The sequence below is a fragment of the Salmo salar genome, chromosome ssa12 (assembly GCF_905237065.1).
Source record: "Salmo salar chromosome ssa12, Ssal_v3.1, whole genome shotgun sequence".
NCBI classification, from domain to species: Eukaryota; Metazoa; Chordata; class Actinopteri; order Salmoniformes; family Salmonidae; genus Salmo; species Salmo salar.
Genome location: NC_059453.1, coordinates 4,035,001 through 4,057,755, shown reverse-complemented (window position 1 = coordinate 4,057,755; position 22,755 = coordinate 4,035,001). Strand labels below are relative to the sequence as shown.

Genomic DNA, 22,755 nt, shown 5'->3' with positions numbered 1-22,755 from the left:
TTTATGATTTTAACAGAAGTAGAGTGAATTGTATTTATTTGTATGTATCATTTTTGTTGTTGTTTTTGCTAGTTAGTATGAATATTTTTATCCAAAAACGTTTGTTTTGTGATATTTTACTACCTAGCACAGTAGGTTGCACCTTATAGATTGTAGTCCGCCAATGAACAGTAAAGAGAGGAGGGGGGGGGGGTCGTTTCCGTTTTCTTGTCAGGCCAGTTTCCGGGCCCGCCATGATGTTCAGAAGACAACGAGGAGCAACGGAAAGACCGTCGAAATGGATGTTATGGATTTAAACAACGAAAATGATAGTTTGGAAGGAGATAATTACCGTTGTTTTGAATAAGAGCCTAAGCTAACTGGTTATTTCCAGTGGCCATTTTTTAACCAGTTAACTAGTTACCCAAATACTGTACGCTAACGTTAGCTGCGGCTAATGTTTTTGTTTTGAGTGGTAGGTACACTGACCTAGGCCGCAGATTTCCTTGTCTCATAATTTCATCGTAGGTCATACAAGGATAAACATCGTTCCTGCGTGGATTGCAACTCCGAAAAGGATCGTTTGAGGACTTCTTTTTTTTGACGTTTGATTTTCAGTTTCCGGACGGATAGAAGATTTTGGACTAAGCCATTTACGGCGGAAGACCGAAGCTTGCGGCCTCGCATGGACTCCTAACCGCGAACTCGGTGCCTCGCTGCTCTCAGCAGCTACAAGGCCCGTGTTTCCGCGAGAGACTCTACTGACTGTATTAACCGTGAAAACCGTAATGGACACTTCTGGAACTGTACTTTTCTTGTGTTTTACCGGACTCTTAACGAACTGACCGGGTTAAAGACGCTGCTTGCTGGTGTCCCGGCCTTTCACTACTAGTAGCTTGGTGTCTTTGACGTATACAGCTACAAGGACTATCTGTGAATACTTCCTCTTAGTTAATTGCCTGTTTTCCCTTCGATATTATCTTAGACTAAACTGGTAGCTTTCCCTTCAGTCTCAGATCATATCTAGTACTGGTTATTGTTATTCTTATTAACTAACTTGTTGTTTTCCCTTGTCTGAGTTTGATTTAAGTGATAGTTGTGAGAATGTCGTGTGTTCATTATAAATTCTCGTCCAAATTGGACTACAACACCGTGACCTTTGACGGGCTGCACATCACCCTAGCCGAGTTGAAACGGCAGATTATGGGCAGAGAGCGCCTCAAAGCCACCGACTGTGACCTACAGATCACCAACGCACAGACCCGTGAAGGTAAGAACTAGCCAAGAGCGCCCCCGGCATTAAGTAGTACAGGTTGTTCTACAACGAGCTGATGTTAGTCAGTGATTCTATGCAGTTTTATTGTGTGTACTTCCTGGTAGGGATCGGCGATATGGGCCTAAAAAAGTATCTATATATAGCTACAAAAGTTGGATTGTATTACTGTATTTGACCCCCCCCCCCACACACAAAAAAAAAGATATATTTGTAATTCTCTAAATGCTAAATTTGCTTTGAGTAGTGCGTGACCCTATGGTGGTATTTCTCCATTCTGATTTATTTTTGCTTTAATTTAATATTATAAAAACAATTTTCAGCGTGTTCATACATTTCTGCATTTACTGCACTCATTTGAGATCATTTCCACTCTGTCGTGTAGGGCTGCGCGATATGGGTCATATTTTGAACCAAATGTTGCAATTGAACTTGCGATTTAGAGCAAAACACTTGTCAACTGTTGGAATTATAATGATTATTCTATAGTTAATAGTGGGCACTTTGAATACAGTGCTTTTGATGAAAATGCCAGGGAGACCTTGTGACAGGGTAGGAACCTAAGTGTTTCTAGGGGAACATATAGTCTTTGGCTACATTGAATGTTTTCTCTTACCTACTTCATGTAGCTAACATATTCTTGCTTTGTTTATCCCTCTTTGATTTAGAAGATGCTGTTGTACAAACAACATGCTGATTTGAGGTATTACGAGACTGTATAAGTACGTTTGCTATAACTCAGTACATCTAGCCAGCTAACAGGAGATTGACATTAGCGGCTAACAACATTTAGGCCCGTACTTGCTAAGAAATGACATGCTAGCTGTTTGTATATGTAAATATAATAGTCTAACGTTCATTTTTGAACGCTAGTGGATTTATATTAAGAAGCAAAGTGAAAACAGCATTGTTGTCATCAACATTGTTGCAGTAGCTGCATTGACCATGCAGATTGAACGCAAGTGTCTCATTGTTGAGGAACCAAAGTAAAACTTTTCCCATCATCAAAAGCATATGTATAATCTCTAGGAACTCATGGGGAAGAGATGTTGAGTCCAATCTCTAAGAGCTTAGGCTGGGGTGACATTTTGCATAGGGAAGAAAGATGTGAATTTAACTGATTTTATTTTTGTTTGTTTGATGTCCACATCCCCAAACACTTATGTATTACTAATGATATATTATATTCCCTGTGGTTCTATAGACTACAGTAATGATATATACTGTGTACCTTGTGCTTCTACAGACTACAGTACTGATGATATATGCTGGGTACCTTGTGCTTCTACAGACTACAGTACTGATGATATATACTGGGTACCTTGTGCTTCTACAGACTACAGTACTGATGATATATACTGGGTACCTTGTGCTTCTACAGACTACAGTACTGATGATATATACTGTGTACCTTGTGCTTCTACAGACTACAGTACTGATGATATATACTGTGTACCTTGTGCTTCTACAGACTACAGTACTGATGATATATACTGGGTACCTTGTGCTTCTACAGACTACAGTACTGATGATATATACTGTGTACCTTGTGCTTCTACAGACTACAGTACTGATGATATATACTGGGTACCTTGTGCTTCTATAGACTACAGTACTGATGATATATATACTGTGTACCTTGTGCTTCTACAGACTACAGTACTGATGATATATACTGTGTACCTTGTGCTTCTACAGAGTACACTGATGAGGAGGTTCACATCCCCAAACATTCATCAGTGATCGTCAGACGCACCCCCATCGGAGGGGTCAAACCAGCAGGCAGAACGTTCATTGTGTACGTAGCTATGACATCGTGACCCTGTGTATCTGCATGACATGAGTATGGTAGTAACCCCCCCCCAATCGCCTGTTGATCCTAATAACCTCCACACGGCCACACACTAGTATCCAGTCAAACCAGCCTAGCTATTCTAAAGCTACAACTTCTCTCTGTTTTATAGTCCATGTCTGTGGTGGTTATTGACTTGTTTGTTTGTTCCTGTTTGTTTGTAGTGACCGTTCTGACATGGCTGCTGGATCCTCCAGACCCGTATGTAACAAGCACTCTCATTTCCTTACTATCTCTGTCCTCCTTTTATCATCTCTGCTCTGATTTTTTTTTTTGGTTAAACATACTGTGTAAACTCTGTTCTGATTGGTCACCAGTTAACTCTGAGTTGCCATGGTGATAATATTCTGTTTTGATGGTTCCAACTGCTGTTCTCTGTTGTGTAACTCAATGTGTTTTTAATGTTGTTCAATGTGTTGATGGATCTGAACTATATTGTGACTGTATTTCATATTGAAACAACGGTTAGCCTGCCACTGTACAGAGCCCCCCCCCTGTGTGTTGAGACAATGCTTCATAATCCTACAGGCATGATGATGCCTGGTTATTACTATGCTGCTTTACCTCAAATGAATGGGGAATTCTGCTTTTTCTTTCACATGGTGTTGTAGCAATGACTTTGTGCCGTATTGACTGTAAGACTAATGCATAGATTTGTATGGATACCTGTGTGTGATTGTGTGTGTGGGGGGTGGGGTTAATCAGTAAATAATTTGCTTCCTGTTCAACAGTGTTCTCAAACTGAAGTTAATTGCTGATATTTGGCTGTCCTAATGTTGTTCTCATCTTATTCTGACATTTAATATGGACTGGACATAGTTGATCCTTTGTTCTTTCAAGAAAGTATTTTTTTATATATATATTTTTTTACTCCAAACTACTTAGAAATACAATGCATTTTGTCTACTTTGCAATCATTTTTTACTTAAAGCTAAACTGTAAACTAGGTGTTAAGTATTTACTATGATGACCACTGAATCCACGATCTTGTTTGGTACAGAGTTACAAAAAAAACAAAAAGCCATGATGATAGCATTACGACATCACAGAGACTATTATGACATCACTGAAATGATCTATTATGACATCGCAGGGTTCTAACGGGGCTGACTGTGTGGCATGGTAGGTTCCCGTGGCGACAGGGTTGTGTTTGGTTGCTGCTGTACGCTGCCAGAACTGTCAATAAAGAGGTTATGTGTTCTGTTGTGAGCACGTGCACCACCACACCAGACCCTGTGTCTTCCCTTCACAGTGACATCTGAACCTCCCAACCTACCAGCCTCTACTATGATGATGATAGTGACAACGACAAAGAGTTTATAGCTTACTAAACCAGATCTCTCTACCCTCCCTTTTCCCCTTTGTCCCTTGACTTGTGTTATGATGGCTATTGTTTACTACTATTGTATAATGGTTATTGTAGTGAAAGCATTGTTTAAAGGAACACATTTTATTATACTGTTTTGCAGTGTTTCCATAATGCGCTAGATAGATCATCCTAAGTGGACCCATAGCTCCTCACTCCAGGCACTGCCGACTACTGGTGTAGCTAGCCAGGCTGTAGTACCGACTACTACTGGTGTAGCTAGCCAGGCTGTAGTACCGACTACTACTGGTGTAGCTAGCCAGGCTGTAGTACCGACTACTACTGGTGTAGCTAGCCAGGCTGTAGTGCCGACTACTACTGGTGTAGCTAGCCAGGCTGTAGTGCCGACTACTACTGGTGTAGCTAGCCAGGCTGTAGTGCCGACTACTACTGGTGTAGCTAGCCAGGCTGTAGTGCCGACTACTACTGGTGTAGCTAGCCAGGCTGTAGTGCCGACTACTACTGGTGTAGCTAGCCAGGCTGTAGTGCCGACTACTACTGGTGTAGCTAGCCAGGCTGTAGTGCCGACTACTACTGGTGTAGCTAGCCAGGCTGTAGTGCCGACTACTACTACAACTAGTGGTGTAGCTAGCTCAGGCTGTAATACCAACTATTACTACTAGTGATGTAGCTAGCCAGGCTGTAACACCAACTACTATTACTACTAGTGGTGTAGCTAGCTCAGCTGTAATACCAACTATTACTACTAGTGATGTAGCTAGCACAGCTGTAATACCAACTACTTTTACTACTACTACTACTAGTGATGTAGCTAGCCAGGCTGTAAAACCAACTACTACTACTAATGCAGCTAGCTCAGCTGTATTCCCAACTACTGGTGTAGCTAGCCAGGCTGTAGTTCAAACTACTACTGGTGTAGCTTGCACAGCTGTAAAACCAACTATTACTACTAGTGATGTAGCTAGTGCAGCTGTAAAACCAACTACTACAAGTGTAGCTAGTTTAGCTGTAATACCAACTACAATTACTACTACTACTAGTGATGTAGCTAGCCAGCCTGTAAAACCAACTACTACTGATGTAGCTAGCTCAGCTGTAATACCTACTACTGATGTAGCTAGCCAGGCTGTAGTACCAACTACTACTGGTGCAGCTAACTCAGCTGTAATACCTACTACTAATGTAGCTAGCCAGGCTATAATACCAACTACTACTACTGATGTAGCTAGCCATGCTGTAGTACCAACTTCTCCTACTGGTGTAGCTAGCTCAGCTCTGTTACCTACTACTAATGAAGCTAGCCAGGCTGTAGTACCGACTACTGCTCCTGGTGTAGCTCGCCAGGCTGTAGTACCGACTACTGCTCCTGGTGTAGCTCGCCAGGCTGTAGTACCGACTACTACTGGTGTAGCTAGCTTAGCTGTAATACCAACTACTATTACTACTACTAGTGGTGTAGCTAGCTCAGCTGTAATACCAACTACTACTACTGCAGCTATCTCAGCTGTATTCCCAACTACTGGTGTAGCTAGCCAGGCTGTAGTTAAAACTACCACTGGTGTATCTAGCGCAGCTGTAAAACCAACTACAATTACTACTACAACTACTAGTGATGTAGCTAGCCAGCCTATAAAACCAACTACTACTGATGTAGCTAGCTCAGCACTAATAGCTACACAAGTAGTCGTAGTTGGTAACTCAGCTGTATTACCAACTATGACTACTGGTGTAGCTAACTCAGCTGTAATACAAACTGCAACTACTGGTGTAGCTAACTTAGCTATATTACTGACTACTGGTGTAGCTAGCCAGGCTGTAATACCAACTACTACTACTAATGTACAGTGGGGCAAAAAAGTATTTAGTCAGCCACCAATTGTGCAAGTTCTCCCGCTTAAAAAGATGAGAGGCCTGTAATTTTCATCATAGGTACACTTCAACTATGACAGACAAAATGAGAAAAAAATCCAGAAAATCACATTGTAGGATTTTTTTTATGAATTATTTGCAAATGATGGTGGAAAATAAGTATTTGGTCAATAACAAAAGTTTGTCTCAATACTTTGTTATATACCCTTTGTTGGCAATGACACAGGTCAAACGTTTTCTGTAAGTCTTCACAAGGTTTTCACACACTTTCTGGTATTTTGGCCCATTCCTCCATGCTGATCTCCTCTAGAGCAGTGATGTTTTGGGGCTGTTGCTGGGCAACACGGACTTTCAACTCCCTCCAACGATTTTCTATGGGGTTGAGATCTGGAGACTGGCTAGGCCACTCCAGGACCTTGAAATGCTTCTTACGAAGCCACTCCTTCGTTGCCCGGGCGGTGTGTTTGGGATCATTGTCATGCTGAAAGACCCAGCCACGTTTCATCTTCAATGCCCTTGCTGATGGAAGGAGGTTTTCACTCAAAATCTCACGATACATGGCCCCATTCATTCTTTCCTTTACACGGCTCAGTCGTCCTGGTCCCTTTGCAGAAAAACAGCCCCAAAGCATGATGTTTCCACCCCCATGCTTCACAGTAGGTATGGTGTTCTTTGGATGCAACTCAGCATTCTTTGTCCTCCAAACACGATGAGTTGAGTTTTTACCAAAAAGTTATATTTTGGTTTCATCTGACCATATGACATTCTCCCAATCCTCTTCTGGATCATCCAAATGCTCTCTAGCAAACTTCAGACGGGCCTGGACATGTACTGGCTTAAGCAGGGGGACACGTCTGGCACTGCAGGATTTGAGTCCCTGGCGGCGTAGTGTGTTACTGATGGTAGGCTTTGTTACTTTGGTCCCAGCTCTCTGCAGGTCATTCACTAGGTCCCCCCGTGTGGTTCTGGGATTTTTGCTCACCGTTCTTGTGATCATTTTGACCCCACGGGGTGAGATCTTGCGTGGAGCCCCAGATCGAGGGAGATTATCAGTGGTCTTGTATGTCTTCCATTTCCTAATAATTGCTCCCACAGTTGATTTCTTCAAACCAAGCTGCTTACCTATTGCAGATTGTCTTCCCAGCCTGGTGCAGGTCTACAATTTTGTTTCTGGTGTCCTTTGACAGCTCTTTGGTCTTGGCCATAGTGGAGTTTGGAGTGTGACTGTTTGAGGTTGTGGACAGGTGTCTTTTATACTGATAACAAGTTCAAACAGGTGCCATTAATACAGGTAACGACTAGAGGACAGAGGAGCCTCTTAAAGAAGAAGTTACAGGTCTGTGAGAGCCAGAAATCTTGCTTGTTTTTAGGTGACCAAATACTTATTTTCCACCATAATTTGCAGATAAATTCATTAAAAATCCTACAATGTGATTTTCTGGATTTTTATTTCTAATTTTGTCTGTCATAGTTGACGTGTACCTATGATGAAAATTACAGGCCTCTCATCTTTTTAAGTGGGAGAACTTGCACAATTGGTGGCTGACTAAATACTTTTTTGCCCCACTGTAGCTAGCCAGGCTGTAGTACCTACTACTACTACTGGTGTAGCTAGCCAGGCTGTAGTACCTACTACTACTACTGGTGTAGCTAGCCAGGCTGTATGGTGTAGCTAGCCAGGCTGTAGTACCTACTACTACTACTGGTGTAGCTAGCCAGGCTGTATGGTGTAGCTAGCCAGGCTGTAGTACCTACTACTAGTGTAGCTAGCCAGGCTGTAGTACCTACTACTACTACTGGTGTAGCTAGCCAGGCTGTATGGTGTAGCTAGCCAGGCTGTAGTACCTACTACTACTACTGGTGTAGCTAGCCAGGCTGTAGTACCTACTACTACTACTGGTGTAGCTAGCCAGGCTGTAGTACCTACTACTACTACTGGTGTAGCTAGCCAGGCTGTAGTACCTACTACTACTACTGGTGTAGCTAGCCAGGCTGTAGTACCTACTACTACTACTGGTGTAGCTAGCCAGGCTGTAGTACCTACTACTACTACTACTTCCGTAGCTAGCCAGGCTGTAGTACCAATGTACCCCCCCCCAGCATCAGTTCCTGTTTGAACCTCAATGTTTTGCGGTTCCTCCTCACGTCGTATTGGAGGAGAAGGACGGTGAGGAAATGGTCAGGCTCTGCTGCGTTCGTCCCCTCGGTACAGATCTAGGATCAGCTTCCCTGCCACCAATCCGTACCATAACCATTCGTCTGGAAATGAAGGACTGAGCCCAGATCAGTGTTTAGGGATGGAAACTTGACCCTACACCATGGTGTTCCTGATGGACTTCTGGTCAGAACTACTGAACCATAACATTGGTGTAACTGTCACATTGTATTAGTGATATGAGTTGACTGGATCTCTATGATCTGCCTTTCTGGCTATGGAATGGGTGATCAATCTTACTGTGTGTCCTTGATTCCTCACCTCCTATCTCCTGCCTCCTTCTCAAAAGACAGGTGGATGGTATCTTCTCCAATCCAATGTCTTTTCAGAAGGAAACAGAAACCATGCCATCTCTAGATTGAGCCAGTGTCTGCTCCCAGGCAGACAGGTGGTGATGTCCGCTTTGACTCTGTTCTGTCTTAATGTTGCTCTTCTCCTTCAGACCGACTCTTCACCGTCCGTCTCCCTGGCCCAGCTCTCTAAGGTACTGTCTCTTTCTCTGTGTGTTTGGTCTGTGGGAATCAGGTTGGGGTTAATTTAATTTCAACTCATTAATTCGGGGCATGAATTAAAATGTAAATTGATTAACTCTTGTCATCTTCCTCTAACTCCACTCCTCATCTCTCTCTCCTCATTCCTCTCGCCCATTCTCCTCATTCCTCTCGCCCATTCTCCTTATTCCTCTCGCCCATTCTCCTTATTCCTCTCGCCCATTCTCCTTATTCCTCTCGCCCATTCTCCTCATTCCTCTCGCCCATTCGCCTCATTCCCATCGCCCCATTCCCCTCCCTCTCTCTTCAGACTGCCAACCTAGCGGAGGCCAATGCATCAGAGGATGACAAGATCAGAGCCATGATGTCCCAGTCCAACAGTGAATATGACCCCATACAGTGAGTGTAACACCCACAGTAGGGTTGGGCGGTATCCACATGATCACATTGTCATGCCGTCCTTCTCATCCCAGAGGATTTACAGTATTAATGTCTTAGTGCTGAAAATACAACAACAAAAAACCCATTGTGTGTCCATTACCAGAATGCTAACAAAATTAGCACAACTGATAGAGAATTTCCATGGAGGCTGCTAGCTAAATATGCTAACGAGAGCAAACGAAAATAACTAATTGCAAAGATAGGCAATCCAGCTCATAAAGATATACACACTGCATGACCGTAAAGTATGTGGAGACCTGTTCCTCGAACATCTTATTCCAAAATCATGGGCATTAATATGCAGTTGCCCCCCCCCCCCCATAACAGCCTCCACTCTTCTGGGAAGGCTTTCCACTAGATATTGGGACATTGCTGCAGGGGACTTGCTTCCATTTAGCCACAAGCATTAGTGAGGTCAGGCACTGCTGTTGGGCGATTAGACCTGGCATGCAGTCGGAGTACTAATTCATCCCAAAGGTGTTTGATGTGGGGTTGAGGGCAGGGCTCTGTGCAAGCCAGTCAAGTTCTTCCACACGGATCTCGACAAACCATTTCTGTATGGACCTCGCTTTGTGCGCGGGGGGAGTTGCAATGCTGAAACAGGGAAGGGCCTTCCTCAAACTGTTGCCAAAAAGTTGGAAGCACAGAATCTTGTAGAATGTCATTGTATGCTGTAGCATTAAGATTTCCCTTCACTGCAACTAAGCTGCCTAGCCCGAACCATGAAAAACATCCCCAGACCATTATTCCTCCTCCACCAAACTTTACAGTTGGCTCAATGCACTCAGGCAGGTAGCATTCTCTGGCATCTGTAGAATCACACATTTTATTCAAGTCACGTAAAAAAAAACCAAAAAAAAAAAACATCTATACAATGTCTTCAACTCCAAATAGAATCGTATAGTCCCCAGGTCTCATCTGACATTTTAGTTAAAAATGAAGAACCATCTAAAGATATGTTATACAGTGCTTTCGGAAAGTATTCAGACCCCCCCCTTGACTTTTTCCACATTTTTGTTATGTTACAGCCTTATTTTAAAATTGATGAGGGGGGGACAATGTAATCCATCTACACAGAATACCCCATAATGACAAAGCAAAAACACATTTTTATAAATGTTTCCAAATGTATAAAAAATTAATCTGAAAAATGACATTTACATAAGTATTCACTAGCCAATTAGTCTGTCTCTAGCTGCGTGAGGAGTAGCATAATCTACGGAGACTCCGTGCCAGAAAATTTGAGACGAAATGGTACATAACCTGGCCAAATTCTAGTCCTCAACCTCAAGTCAAAGTAGAGGTCAAGTTTTATTTTCTATCAAGTCGGGTCTCAAGTCATCAAATTTGTGACTGGAGTCCGACTCGACAGTGGACTCCACACCTCTGCTGTTTTAGTAAACTTTAGTCTAGTGTTTAAACTGAGACTCAGTAGCAGGATGAACTGCAGATGATGGGTGATGCAAGATGATGCTCTCTGTCACCAAGTTTCTGTGTACGGGTACGGTTCATGCGTCAATGTGGTAGCTACGGGACCAAAACGGGGACAAGTTTAGCCTCACGCTTCAACGCTCTTTAGTTGTGTGGGAATCGACCCCAGTATTGTGGTCTACTTGATGCTCACTGACTCAACCTTTTTCAATGTGTTTTTCTGTGTCTCTCCTCAGTTACTCTAAGAAGGCCGTCGGACCGCCTCCTGCACATTACACCTGCTATCGCTGTGGCAAGAACGGACACTACATCAAACACTGCCCAATGCAGATGGTACGAATCTACATAACATTACATATACATTCACCGGCCAGTTTATTAGGTACACCCATCTAGTCCCGGACCCCCCCCCCTTTTGCCTCCAGAACAGCCTGAATTCTTCAGGGCATAGAGTCTTCAAGTCGGAAACGTTCCACAGGGATGTCGGTCTGTGCTGATGAGATGGCATCGTGCAGTTACAGCAGATTGGACAGGACAACGGTACACCACCGCCACCAGCCTGTACCGTTAACACCAGGCAGGATGGGTCCATGGACTGATGCTGCTAACCCCAAATCCTGACACGATTATTGCCATTCTCCTTAGACCTCTCTCATCAATGAGCTGTTTTCACCCACAGGACTGCCGCTGACTGGATGTTTTTTGTTTGTCGCACCCTTCTCAGTAAACCCTGACAAGCCCAGGAGGGCGGTCGTTTCTGAGATACTGGAAACGTCACTAGTTTTGCCCATTCTAACGTTCAATGGAACAGTAACTGAATGCCTCGATGCCTGTCTGCCTGCTTTATATAACAAGCCACGGCCATGTGACTCACTGTCTGTAGGAGCGAACCATTTTCATGAACTGGGTGGTGTACCTAATACACTGTCTGGTCAGTGTACACTACATATACACTACATAAACACTACACCTGCTTTCGCGGTGGCAAGAATGACCACTACATCAAACACGGCCCCATGCAGATGATACGAATCTACATAACACAACATGATTTAACCCTACGTGCTGTGTTGTAGGATAAGAGTGTAGAGGCTCCTAAGCCAGTCAGGACCAGTAAAGGGATCCCTCAGAGCTTTATGGTGAAGGCTGAACCAGGAACTAAAGGAGCCATGTTGACCAGCACTGGAGAATACGCTATTCCTGCTATAGACGCGTACGTACCACACGCTCTCTGTCTGTCTCTGTCTGTCTCTCTCTCTGTCTGTCTGTGTCTGTCTGTCTCTGCCTGTCTCGCTCACTCTCTCTGCTCATTTTGTGTTTTCGTGTTCTAGGTAGTAAGGAGAGAGTATAGATAATATAATGTGTTACAGGGAGGCCTATGCTCTGGGTAAGTAGGAGAGAGTATAGATAATATAATGTGTTACAGGGAGGCCTATGTTCTGGGTAAGTAGGAGAGAGTATAGATAATATAATGTGTTACAGGGAGGCCTATGCTCTGGGTAAGTAGGAGAGAGTATAGATAATATAATGTGTTACAGGGAGGCCTATGCTCTGGGTAAGTAGGAGAGAGTATAGATAATATAATGTGTTACAGGGAGGCCTATGCTCTGGGTAAGTAGGAGAGAGTATAGATAATATAATGTGTTACAGGGAGGCCTATGCTCTGGGTAAGTAGGAGAGAGTATAGATAATATAATGTGTTACAGGGAGGCCTATGCTCTGGGTAAGTAGGAGAGAGTATAGATAATATAATGTGTTACAGGGAGGCCTATGCTCTGGGTAAGTAGGAGAGAGTATAGATAATATAATGTGTTACAGGGAGGCCTATGCTCTGGGTAAGTAGGAGAGAGTATAGATAATATAATGTGTTACAGGGAGGCCTATGCTCTGGGTAAGTAGGAGAGAGTATAGATAATATAATGTGTTACAGGGAGGCCTATGCTCTGGGTAAGTAGGAGAGAGTATAGATAATATAATGTGTTACAGGGAGGCCTATGCTCTGGGTAAGTAGGAGAGAGTATAGATAATATAATGTGTTACAGGGAGGCCTATGCTCTGGGTAAGTAGGAGAGAGTATAGATAATATAATGTGTTACAGGGAGGCCTATGCTCTGGGTAAGTAGGAGAGAGTATAGATAATATAATGTGTTACAGGGAGGCCTATGCTCTGGGTAAGTAGGAGAGAGTATAGATAATATAATGTGTTACAGGGAGGCCTATGCTCTGGGTAAGTAGGAGAGAGTATAGATAATATAATGTGTTACAGGGAGGCCTATGCTCTGGGTAAGTAGGAGAGAGTATAGATAATATAATGTGTTACAGGGAGGCCTATGCTCTGGGTAAGTAGGAGAGAGTATAGATAATATAATGTGTTACAGGGAGGCCTATGCTCTGGGTAAGTAGGAGAGAGTATAGATAATATAATGTGTTACAGGGAGGCCTATGCTCTGGGTAAGTAGGAGAGAGTATAGATAATATAATGTGTTACAGGGAGGCCTATGCTCTGGGTAAGTAGGAGAGAGTATAGATAATATAATGTGTTACAGGGAGGCCTATGCTCTGGGTAAGTAGGAGAGAGTATAGATAATATAATGTGTTACAGGGAGGCCTATGCTCTGGGTAAGTAGGAGAGAGTATAGATAATATAATGTGTTACAGGGAGGCCTATGCTCTGGGTAAGTAGGAGAGAGTATAGATAATATAATGTGTTACAGGGAGGCCTATGCTCTGGGTAAGTAGGAGAGAGTATAGATAATATAATGTGTTACAGGGAGGCCTATGCTCTGGGTAAGTAGGAGAGAGTATAGATAATATAATGTGTTACAGGGAGGCCTATGCTCTGGGTAAGTAGGAGAGAGTATAGATAATATAATGTGTTACAGGGAGGCCTATGCTCTGGGTAAGTAGGAGAGAGTATAGATAATATAATGTGTTACAGGGAGGCCTATGCTCTGGGTAAGTAGGAGAGAGTATAGATAATATAATGTGTTACAGGGAGGCCTATGCTCTGGGTAAGTAGGAGAGAGTATAGATAATATAATGTGTTACAGGGAGGCCTATGCTCTGGGTAAGTAGGAGAGAGTATAGATAATATAATGTGTTACAGGGAGGCCTATGCTCTGGGTAAGTAGGAGAGAGTATAGATAATATAATGTGTTACAGGGAGGCCTATGCTCTGGGTAAGTAGGAGAGAGTATAGATAATATAATGTGTTACAGGGAGGCCTATGCTCTGGGTAAGTAGGAGAGAGTATAGATAATATAATGTGTTACAGGGAGGCCTATGCTCTGGGTAAGTAGGAGAGAGTATAGATAATATAATGTGTTACAGGGAGGCCTATGCTCTGGGTAAGTAGGAGAGAGTATAGATAATATAATGTGTTACAGGGAGGCCTATGCTCTGGGTAAGTAGGAGAGAGTATAGATAATATAATGTGTTACAGGGAGGCCTATGCTCTGGGTAAGTAGGAGAGAGTATAGATAATATAATGTGTTACAGGGAGGCCTATGCTCTGGGTAAGTAGGAGAGAGTATAGATAATATAATGTGTTACAGGGAGGCCTATGCTCTGGGTAAGTAGGAGAGAGTATAGATAATATAATGTGTTACAGGGAGGCCTATGCTCTGGGTAAGTAGGAGAGAGTATAGATAATATAATGTGTTACAGGGAGGCCTATGCTCTGGGTAAGTAGGAGAGAGTATAGATAATATAATGTGTTACAGGGAGGCCTATGCTCTGGGTAAGTAGGAGAGAGTATAGATAATATAATGTGTTACAGGGAGGCCTATGCTCTGGGTAAGTAGGAGAGAGTATAGATAATATAATGTGTTACAGGGAGGCCTATGCTCTGGGTAAGTAGGAGAGAGTATAGATAATATAATGTGTTACAGGGAGGCCTATGCTCTGGGTAAGTAGGAGAGAGTATAGATAATATAATGTGTTACAGGGAGGCCTATGCTCTGGGTAAGTAGGAGAGAGTATAGATAATATAATGTGTTACAGGGAGGCCTATGCTCTGGGTAAGTAGGAGAGAGTATAGATAATATAATGTGTTACAGGGAGGCCTATGCTCTGGGTAAGTAGGAGAGAGTATAGATAATATAATGTGTTACAGGGAGGCCTATGCTCTGGGTAAGTAGGAGAGAGTATAGATAATATAATGTGTTACAGGGAGGCCTATGCTCTGGGTAAGTAGGAGAGAGTATAGATAATATAATGTGTTACAGGGAGGCCTATGCTCTGGGTAAGTAGGAGAGAGTATAGATAATATAATGTGTTACAGGGGAGGCCTATGCTCTGGGTAAGTAGGAGAGAGTATAGATAATATAATGTGTTACAGGGAGGCCTATGCTCTGGGTAAGTAGGAGAGAGTATAGATAATATAATGTGTTACAGGGAGGCCTATGCTCTGGGTAAGTAGGAGAGAGTATAGATAATATAATGTGTTACAGGGAGGCCTATGCTCTGGGTAAGAAGGAGGAGAGTATAGATAATATAATGTGTTACAGGGAGGCCTATGCTCTGGGTAAGTAGGAGAGAGTATAGATAATATAATGTGTTACAGGGAGGCCTATGCTCTGGGTAAGTAGGAGAGAGTATAGATAATATAATGTGTTACAGGGAGGCCTATGCTCTGGGTAAGTAGGAGAGAGTATAGATAATATAATGTGTTACAGGGAGGCCTATGCTCTGGGTAAGTAGGAGAGAGTATAGATAATATAATGTGTTACAGGGAGGCCTATGCTCTGGGTAAGTAGGAGAGAGTATAGATAATATAATGTGTTACAGGGAGGCCTATGCTCTGGGTAAGTAGGAGAGAGTATAGATAATATAATGTGTTACAGGGAGGCCTATGCTCTGGGTAAGTAGGAGAGAGTATAGATAATATAATGTGTTACAGGGAGGCCTATGCTCTGGGTAAGTAGGAGAGAGTATAGATAATATAATGTGTTACAGGGAGGCCTATGCTCTGGGTAAGTAGGAGAGAGTATAGATAATATAATGTGTTACAGGGAGGCCTATGCTCTGGGTAAGTAGGAGAGAGTATAGATAATATAATGTGTTACAGGGAGGCCTATGCTCTGGGTAAGTAGGAGAGAGTATAGATAATATAATGTGTTACAGGGAGGCCTATGCTCTGGGTAAGTAGGAGAGAGTATAGATAATATAATGTGTTACAGGGAGGCCTATGCTCTGGGTAAGTAGGAGAGAGTATAGATAATATAATGTGTTACAGGGAGGCCTATGCTCTGGGTAAGTAGGAGAGAGTATAGATAATATAATGTGTTACAGGGAGGCCTATGCTCTGGGTAAGTAGGAGAGAGTATAGATAATATAATGTGTTACAGGGGAGGCCTATGCTCTGGGTAAGTAGGAGAGAGTATAGATAATATAATGTGTTACAGGGAGGCCTATGCTCTGGGTAAGTAGGAGAGAGTATAGATAATATAATGTGTTACAGGGAGGCCTATGCTCTGGGTAAGTAGGAGAGAGTATAGATAATATAATGTGTTACAGGGAGGCCTATGCTCTGGGTAAGTAGGAGAGAGTATAGATAATATAATGTGTTACAGGGAGGCCTATGCTCTGGGTAAGTAGGAGAGAGTATAGATAATATAATGTGTTACAGGGAGGCCTATGCTCTGGGTAAGTAGGAGAGAGTATAGATAATATAATGTGTTACAGGGAGGCCTATGCTCTGGGTAAGTAGGAGAGAGTATAGATAATATAATGTGTTACAGGGAGGCCTATGCTCTGGGTAAGTAGGAGAGAGTATAGATAATATAATGTGTTACAGGGAGGCCTATGCTCTGGGTAAGTAGGAGAGAGTATAGATAATATAATGTGTTACAGGGAGGCCTATGCTCTGGGTAAGTAGGAGAGAGTATAGATAATATAATGTGTTACAGGGAGGCCTATGCTCTGGGTAAGTAGGAGAGAGTATAGATAATATAATGTGTTACAGGGGAGGCCTATGCTCTGGGTAAGTAGGAGAGAGTATAGATAATATAATGTGTTACAGGGAGGCCTATGCTCTGGGTAAGTAGGAGAGAGTATAGATAATATAATGTGTTACAGGGAGGCCTATGCTCTGGGTAAGTAGGAGAGAGTATAGATAATATAATGTGTTACAGGGAGGCCTATGCTCTGGGTAAGTAGGAGAGAGTATAGATAATATAATGTGTTACAGGGAGGCCTATGCTCTGGGTAAGTAGGAGAGAGTATAGATAATATAATGTGTTACAGGGAGGCCTATGCTCTGGGTAAGTAGGAGAGAGTATAGATAATATAATGTGTTACAGGGAGGCCTATGCTCTGGGTAAGTAGGAGAGAGTATAGATAATATAATGTGTTACAGGGAGGCCTATGCTCTGGGTAAGTAGGAGAGAGTATAGATAATATAATGTGTTACAGGGAGGCCTATGCTCTGGGTAAGTAGGAGAGAGTATAGATAATATAATGTGTTACAGGGAGGCCTATGCTCTGGGTAAGTAGGAGAGAGTATAGATAATATAATGTGTTACAGGGAGGCCTATGCTCTGGGTAAGTAGGAGAGAGTATAGATAATATAATGTGTTACAGGGAGGCCTATGCTCTGGGTAAGTAGGAGAGAGTATAGATAATATAATGTGTTACAGGGAGGCCTATGCTCTGGGTAAGTAGGAGAGAGTATAGATAATATAATGTGTTACAGGGAGGCCTATGCTCTGGGTAAGTAGGAGAGAGTATAGATAATATAATGTGTTACAGGGAGGCCTATGCTCTGGGTAAGTAGGAGAGAGTATAGATAATATAATGTGTTACAGGGAGGCCTATGCTCTGGGTAAGTAGGAGAGAGTATAGATAATATAATGTGTTACAGGGAGGCCTATGCTCTGGGTAAGTAGGAGAGAGTATAGATAATATAATGTGTTACAGGGAGGCCTATGCTCTGGGTAAGTAGGAGAGAGTATAGATAATATAATGTGTTACAGGGAGGCCTATGCTCTGGGTAAGTAGGAGAGAGTATAGATAATATAATGTGTTACAGGGAGGCCTATGCTCTGGGTAAGTAGGAGAGAGTATAGATAATATAATGTGTTACAGGGAGGCCTATGCTCTGGGTAAGTAGGAGAGAGTATAGATAATATAATGTGTTACAGGGAGGCCTATGCTCTGGGTAAGTAGGAGAGAGTATAGATAATATAATGTGTTACAGGGAGGCCTATGCTCTGGGTAAGTAGGAGAGAGTATAGATAATATAATGTGTTACAGGGAGGCCTATGCTCTGGGTAAGTAGGAGAGAGTATAGATAATATAATGTGTTACAGGGAGGCCTATGCTCTGGGTAAGTAGGAGAGAGTATAGATAATATAATGTGTTACAGGGAGGCCTATGCTCTGGGTAAGTAGGAGAGAGTATAGATAATATAATGTGTTACAGGGAGGCCTATGCTCTGGGTAAGTAGGAGAGAGTATAGATAATATAATGTGTTACAGGGAGGCCTATGCTCTGGGTAAGTAGGAGAGAGTATAGATAATATAATGTGTTACAGGGAGGCCTATGCTCTGGGTAAGTAGGAGAGAGTATAGATAATATAATGTGTTACAGGGAGGCCTATGCTCTGGGTAAGTAGGAGAGAGTATAGATAATATAATGTGTTACAGGGAGGCCTATGCTCTGGGTAAGTAGGAGAGAGTATAGATAATATAATGTGTTACAGGGAGGCCTATGCTCTGGGTAAGTAGGAGAGAGTATAGATAATATAATGTGTTACAGGGAGGCCTATGCTCTGGGTAAGTAGGAGAGAGTATAGATAATATAATGTGTTACAGGGAGGCCTATGCTCTGGGTAAGTAGGAGAGAGTATAGATAATATAATGTGTTACAGGGAGGCCTATGCTCTGGGTAAGTAGGAGAGAGTATAGATAATATAATGTGTTACAGGGAGGCCTATGCTCTGGGTAAGTAGGAGAGAGTATAGATAATATAATGTGTTACAGGGAGGCCTATGCTCTGGGTAAGTAGGAGAGAGTATAGATAATATAATGTGTTACAGGGAGGCCTATGCTCTGGGTAAGTAGGAGAGAGTATAGATAATATAATGTGTTACAGGGAGGCCTATGCTCTGGGTAAGTAGGAGAGAGTATAGATAATATAATGTGTTACAGGGAGGCCTATGCTCTGGGTAAGTAGGAGAGAGTATAGATAATATAATGTGTTACAGGGAGGCCTATGCTCTGGGTAAGTAGGAGAGAGTATAGATAATATAATGTGTTACAGGGAGGCCTATGCTCTGGGTAAGTAGGAGAGAGTATAGATAATATAATGTGTTACAGGGAGGCCTATGCTCTGGGTAAGTAGGAGAGAGTATAGATAATATAATGTGTTACAGGGAGGCCTATGCTCTGGGTAAGTAGGAGAGAGTATAGATAATATAATGTGTTACAGGGAGGCCTATGCTCTGGGTAAGTAGGAGAGAGTATAGATAATATAATGTGTTACAGGGAGGCCTATGCTCTGGGTAAGTAGGAGAGAGTATAGATAATATAATGTGTTACAGGGAGGCCTATGCTCTGGGTAAGTAGGAGAGAGTATAGATAATATAATGTGTTACAGGGAGGCCTATGCTCTGGGTAAGTAGGAGAGAGTATAGATAATATAATGTGTTACAGGGAGGCCTATGCTCTGGGTAAGTAGGAGAGAGTATAGATAATATAATGTGTTACAGGGAGGCCTATGCTCTGGGTAAGTAGGAGAGAGTATAGATAATATAATGTGTTACAGGGAGGCCTATGCTCTGGGTAAGTAGGAGAGAGTATAGATAATATAATGTGTTACAGGGAGGCCTATGCTCTGGGTAAGTAGGAGAGAGTATAGATAATATAATGTGTTACAGGGAGGCCTATGCTCTGGGTAAGTAGGAGAGAGTATAGATAATATAATGTGTTACAGGGAGGCCTATGCTCTGGGTAAGTAGGAGAGAGTATAGATAATATAATGTGTTACAGGGAGGCCTATGCTCTGGGTAAGTAGGAGAGAGTATAGATAATATAATGTGTTACAGGGAGGCCTATGCTCTGGGTAAGTAGGAGAGAGTATAGATAATATAATGTGTTACAGGGAGGCCTATGCTCTGGGTAAGTAGGAGAGAGTATAGATAATATAATGTGTTACAGGGAGGCCTATGCTCTGGGTAAGTAGGAGAGAGTATAGATAATATAATGTGTTACAGGGAGGCCTATGCTCTGGGTAAGTAGGAGAGAGTATAGATAATATAATGTGTTACAGGGAGGCCTATGCTCTGGGTAAGTAGGAGAGAGTATAGATAATATAATGTGTTACAGGGAGGCCTATGCTCTGGGTAAGTAGGAGAGAGTATAGATAATATAATGTGTTACAGGGAGGCCTATGCTCTGGGTAAGTAGGAGAGAGTATAGATAATATAATGTGTTACAGGGAGGCCTATGCTCTGGGTAAGTAGGAGAGAGTATAGATAATATAATGTGTTACAGGGAGGCCTATGCTCTGGGTAAGTAGGAGAGAGTATAGATAATATAATGTGTTACAGGGAGGCCTATGCTCTGGGTAAGTAGGAGAGAGTATAGATAATATAATGTGTTACAGGGAGGCCTATGCTCTGGGTAAGTAGGAGAGAGTATAGATAATATAATGTGTTACAGGGAGGCCTATGCTCTGGGTAAGTAGGAGAGAGTATAGATAATATAATGTGTTACAGGGAGGCCTATGCTCTGGGTAAGTAGGAGAGAGTATAGATAATATAATGTGTTACAGGGAGGCCTATGCTCTGGGTAAGTAGGAGAGAGTATAGATAATATAATGTGTTACAGGGAGGCCTATGCTCTGGGTAAGTAGGAGAGAGTATAGATAATATAATGTGTTACAGGGAGGCCTATGCTCTGGGTAAGTAGGAGAGAGTATAGATAATATAATGTGTTACAGGGAGGCCTATGCTCTGGGTAAGTAGGAGAGAGTATAGATAATATAATGTGTTACAGGGAGGCCTATGCTCTGGGTAAGTAGGAGAGAGTATAGATAATATAATGTGTTACAGGGAGGCCTATGTTCTGGGTAAGTAGGAGAGAGTATAGATAATATAATGTGTTACAGGGAGGCCTATGCTCTGGGTAAGTAGGAGAGAGTATAGATAATATAATGTGTTACAGGGAGGCCTATGCTCTGGGTAAGAAGGAGAGAGTATAGATAATATAATGTGTTACAGGGAGGCCTATGCTCTGGGTAAGTAGGAGAGAGTATAGATAATATAATGTGTTACAGGGAGGCCTATGCTCTGGGTAAGTAGGAGAGAGTATAGATAATATAATGTGTTACAGGGAGGCCTATGCTCTGGGTAAGTAGGAGAGAGTATAGATAATATAATGTGTTACAGGGAGGCCTATGCTCTGGGTAAGTAGGAGAGAGTATAGATAATATAATGTGTTACAGGGAGGCCTATGCTCTGGGTAAGAAGGAGCGTCCCCCCTTTGTTCCTCGTGAAGCGTCATCGTCTGAAGATGAGGCTGATCCAATCCCTGATGAGCTGCTCTGCCCCATCTGTAATTAACGCATTCATTATTATTACATTTAATTATGCAATTTGTTTATTGTTTTGATTTAATTTAACTAGGATATCTTTTGTCAAACACCAATAATTATATCTGAGCAGCGATTTGTTGTTAAAATGTCTTTGAAACGCGTCTTTGAATCACTTTGTCTGTGTTCTAATCTGTTCCAGGTAACGACCTGATGAGTGATGCTGTGGTCATACCCTGCTGTGGTAACTCCTACTGTGATGACTGTGAGTTAACACAGGAGTTTTCAAACTTTTCTTCACCAGCCCCCCCCCCACCCCACCCCACCCACCCCCAGACTAACCGGTGATCTAGGGCCCCACTTCGCCAGAGTGGGATGAACAGGAACAGATGGCATGCTGGCACTTCCTGTAGACTTCCAGTCATTGAGCTAATGCTAGTTAGCATTGTCTTTGTGAAACGACCTCTGATCTTCCCTACTCGATAGCAGCAGACGTGATGAGCAATATGTCTGGAACGTCGAAATCGCAATAAAATCACAGTATTGAATCGCAAAACACATCGTATCGGTGCCTAAGTATCGTGATCATATCGTGAGGTACATGGAATTTCCCGTCCCTAGGTTATATTTTGGTCAGAATTCTGCCTTTTTTCAAGCATAACAAAAAAAATGTCCACAGAAATATCTTGCAAGATTAACTTCCAGCAAAACATTAGGAAATAAGACATCTGATGGCCTTTGCAAAACGTTCCTTGCTCTTTCATTGGAAGTTAATTTACTTGTGTGGCTGCCAGCCGAATAGTGTTGCACTTCTGTTGTCATGGGATGAAAACAAAGCTATTTTTTGTTTGAATGTTTTGCAAACATTTATTTAGTGTGATGGTGAACTAGTCCCCTGATCACTCTACTGAAGCAACAGCATTTATTTAGTGTGATGGTGAACTAGTCCCCTGATCACTCTACTGAAGCAACACAACATTTATTTAGTGTGATGGTGAACTAGTCCCCTGATCACTCTACTGAAACAACAGCATTTATTTAGTGTGATGGTGAACTAGTCCCCTGATCACTCTACTGAAACAACAGCATTTATTTAGTGTGATGGTGAACTAGTCCCCTGATCACTCTACTGAAGCAACACAACATTTATTTAGTGTGATGGTGAACTAGTCCCCTGATCACTCTACTGAAGCAACAACATTTATTTAGTGTGATGGTGAACTAGTCCCCTGATCACTCTACTGAAGCAACACAACATTTATTTAGTGTGATGGTGAACTAGTCCCCTGATCACTCTACTGAAGCAACACAACATTTATTTAGTGTGATGGTGAACTAGTCCCC

At 42.4% G+C, this 22,755-nt stretch overlaps 1 protein-coding gene across 1 annotated transcript in view; it reads left to right on the top strand.

Annotated features, from left to right (window-relative positions):
- The first annotated feature begins 204 nt into the window (after window positions 1–204).
- Window positions 205–22,755, top strand: part of LOC106594956 (E3 ubiquitin-protein ligase RBBP6) — a 32,899-nt gene continuing 10,348 nt past the window's right edge. Inside the window, exons 1-9 of the mRNA XM_045692039.1 lie at window positions 205–1,249; window positions 2,951–3,050; window positions 3,269–3,305; window positions 8,958–8,999; window positions 9,317–9,405; window positions 11,115–11,211; window positions 11,955–12,091; window positions 21,325–21,434; window positions 21,614–21,676. Coding sequence (XP_045547995.1) covers window positions 1,084–1,249; window positions 2,951–3,050; window positions 3,269–3,305; window positions 8,958–8,999; window positions 9,317–9,405; window positions 11,115–11,211; window positions 11,955–12,091; window positions 21,325–21,434; window positions 21,614–21,676 — 841 coding nt within the window. The 5' untranslated portion in view covers window positions 205–1,083. The remainder of the gene's footprint in view (window positions 1,250–2,950; window positions 3,051–3,268; window positions 3,306–8,957; window positions 9,000–9,316; window positions 9,406–11,114; window positions 11,212–11,954; window positions 12,092–21,324; window positions 21,435–21,613; window positions 21,677–22,755) is intronic.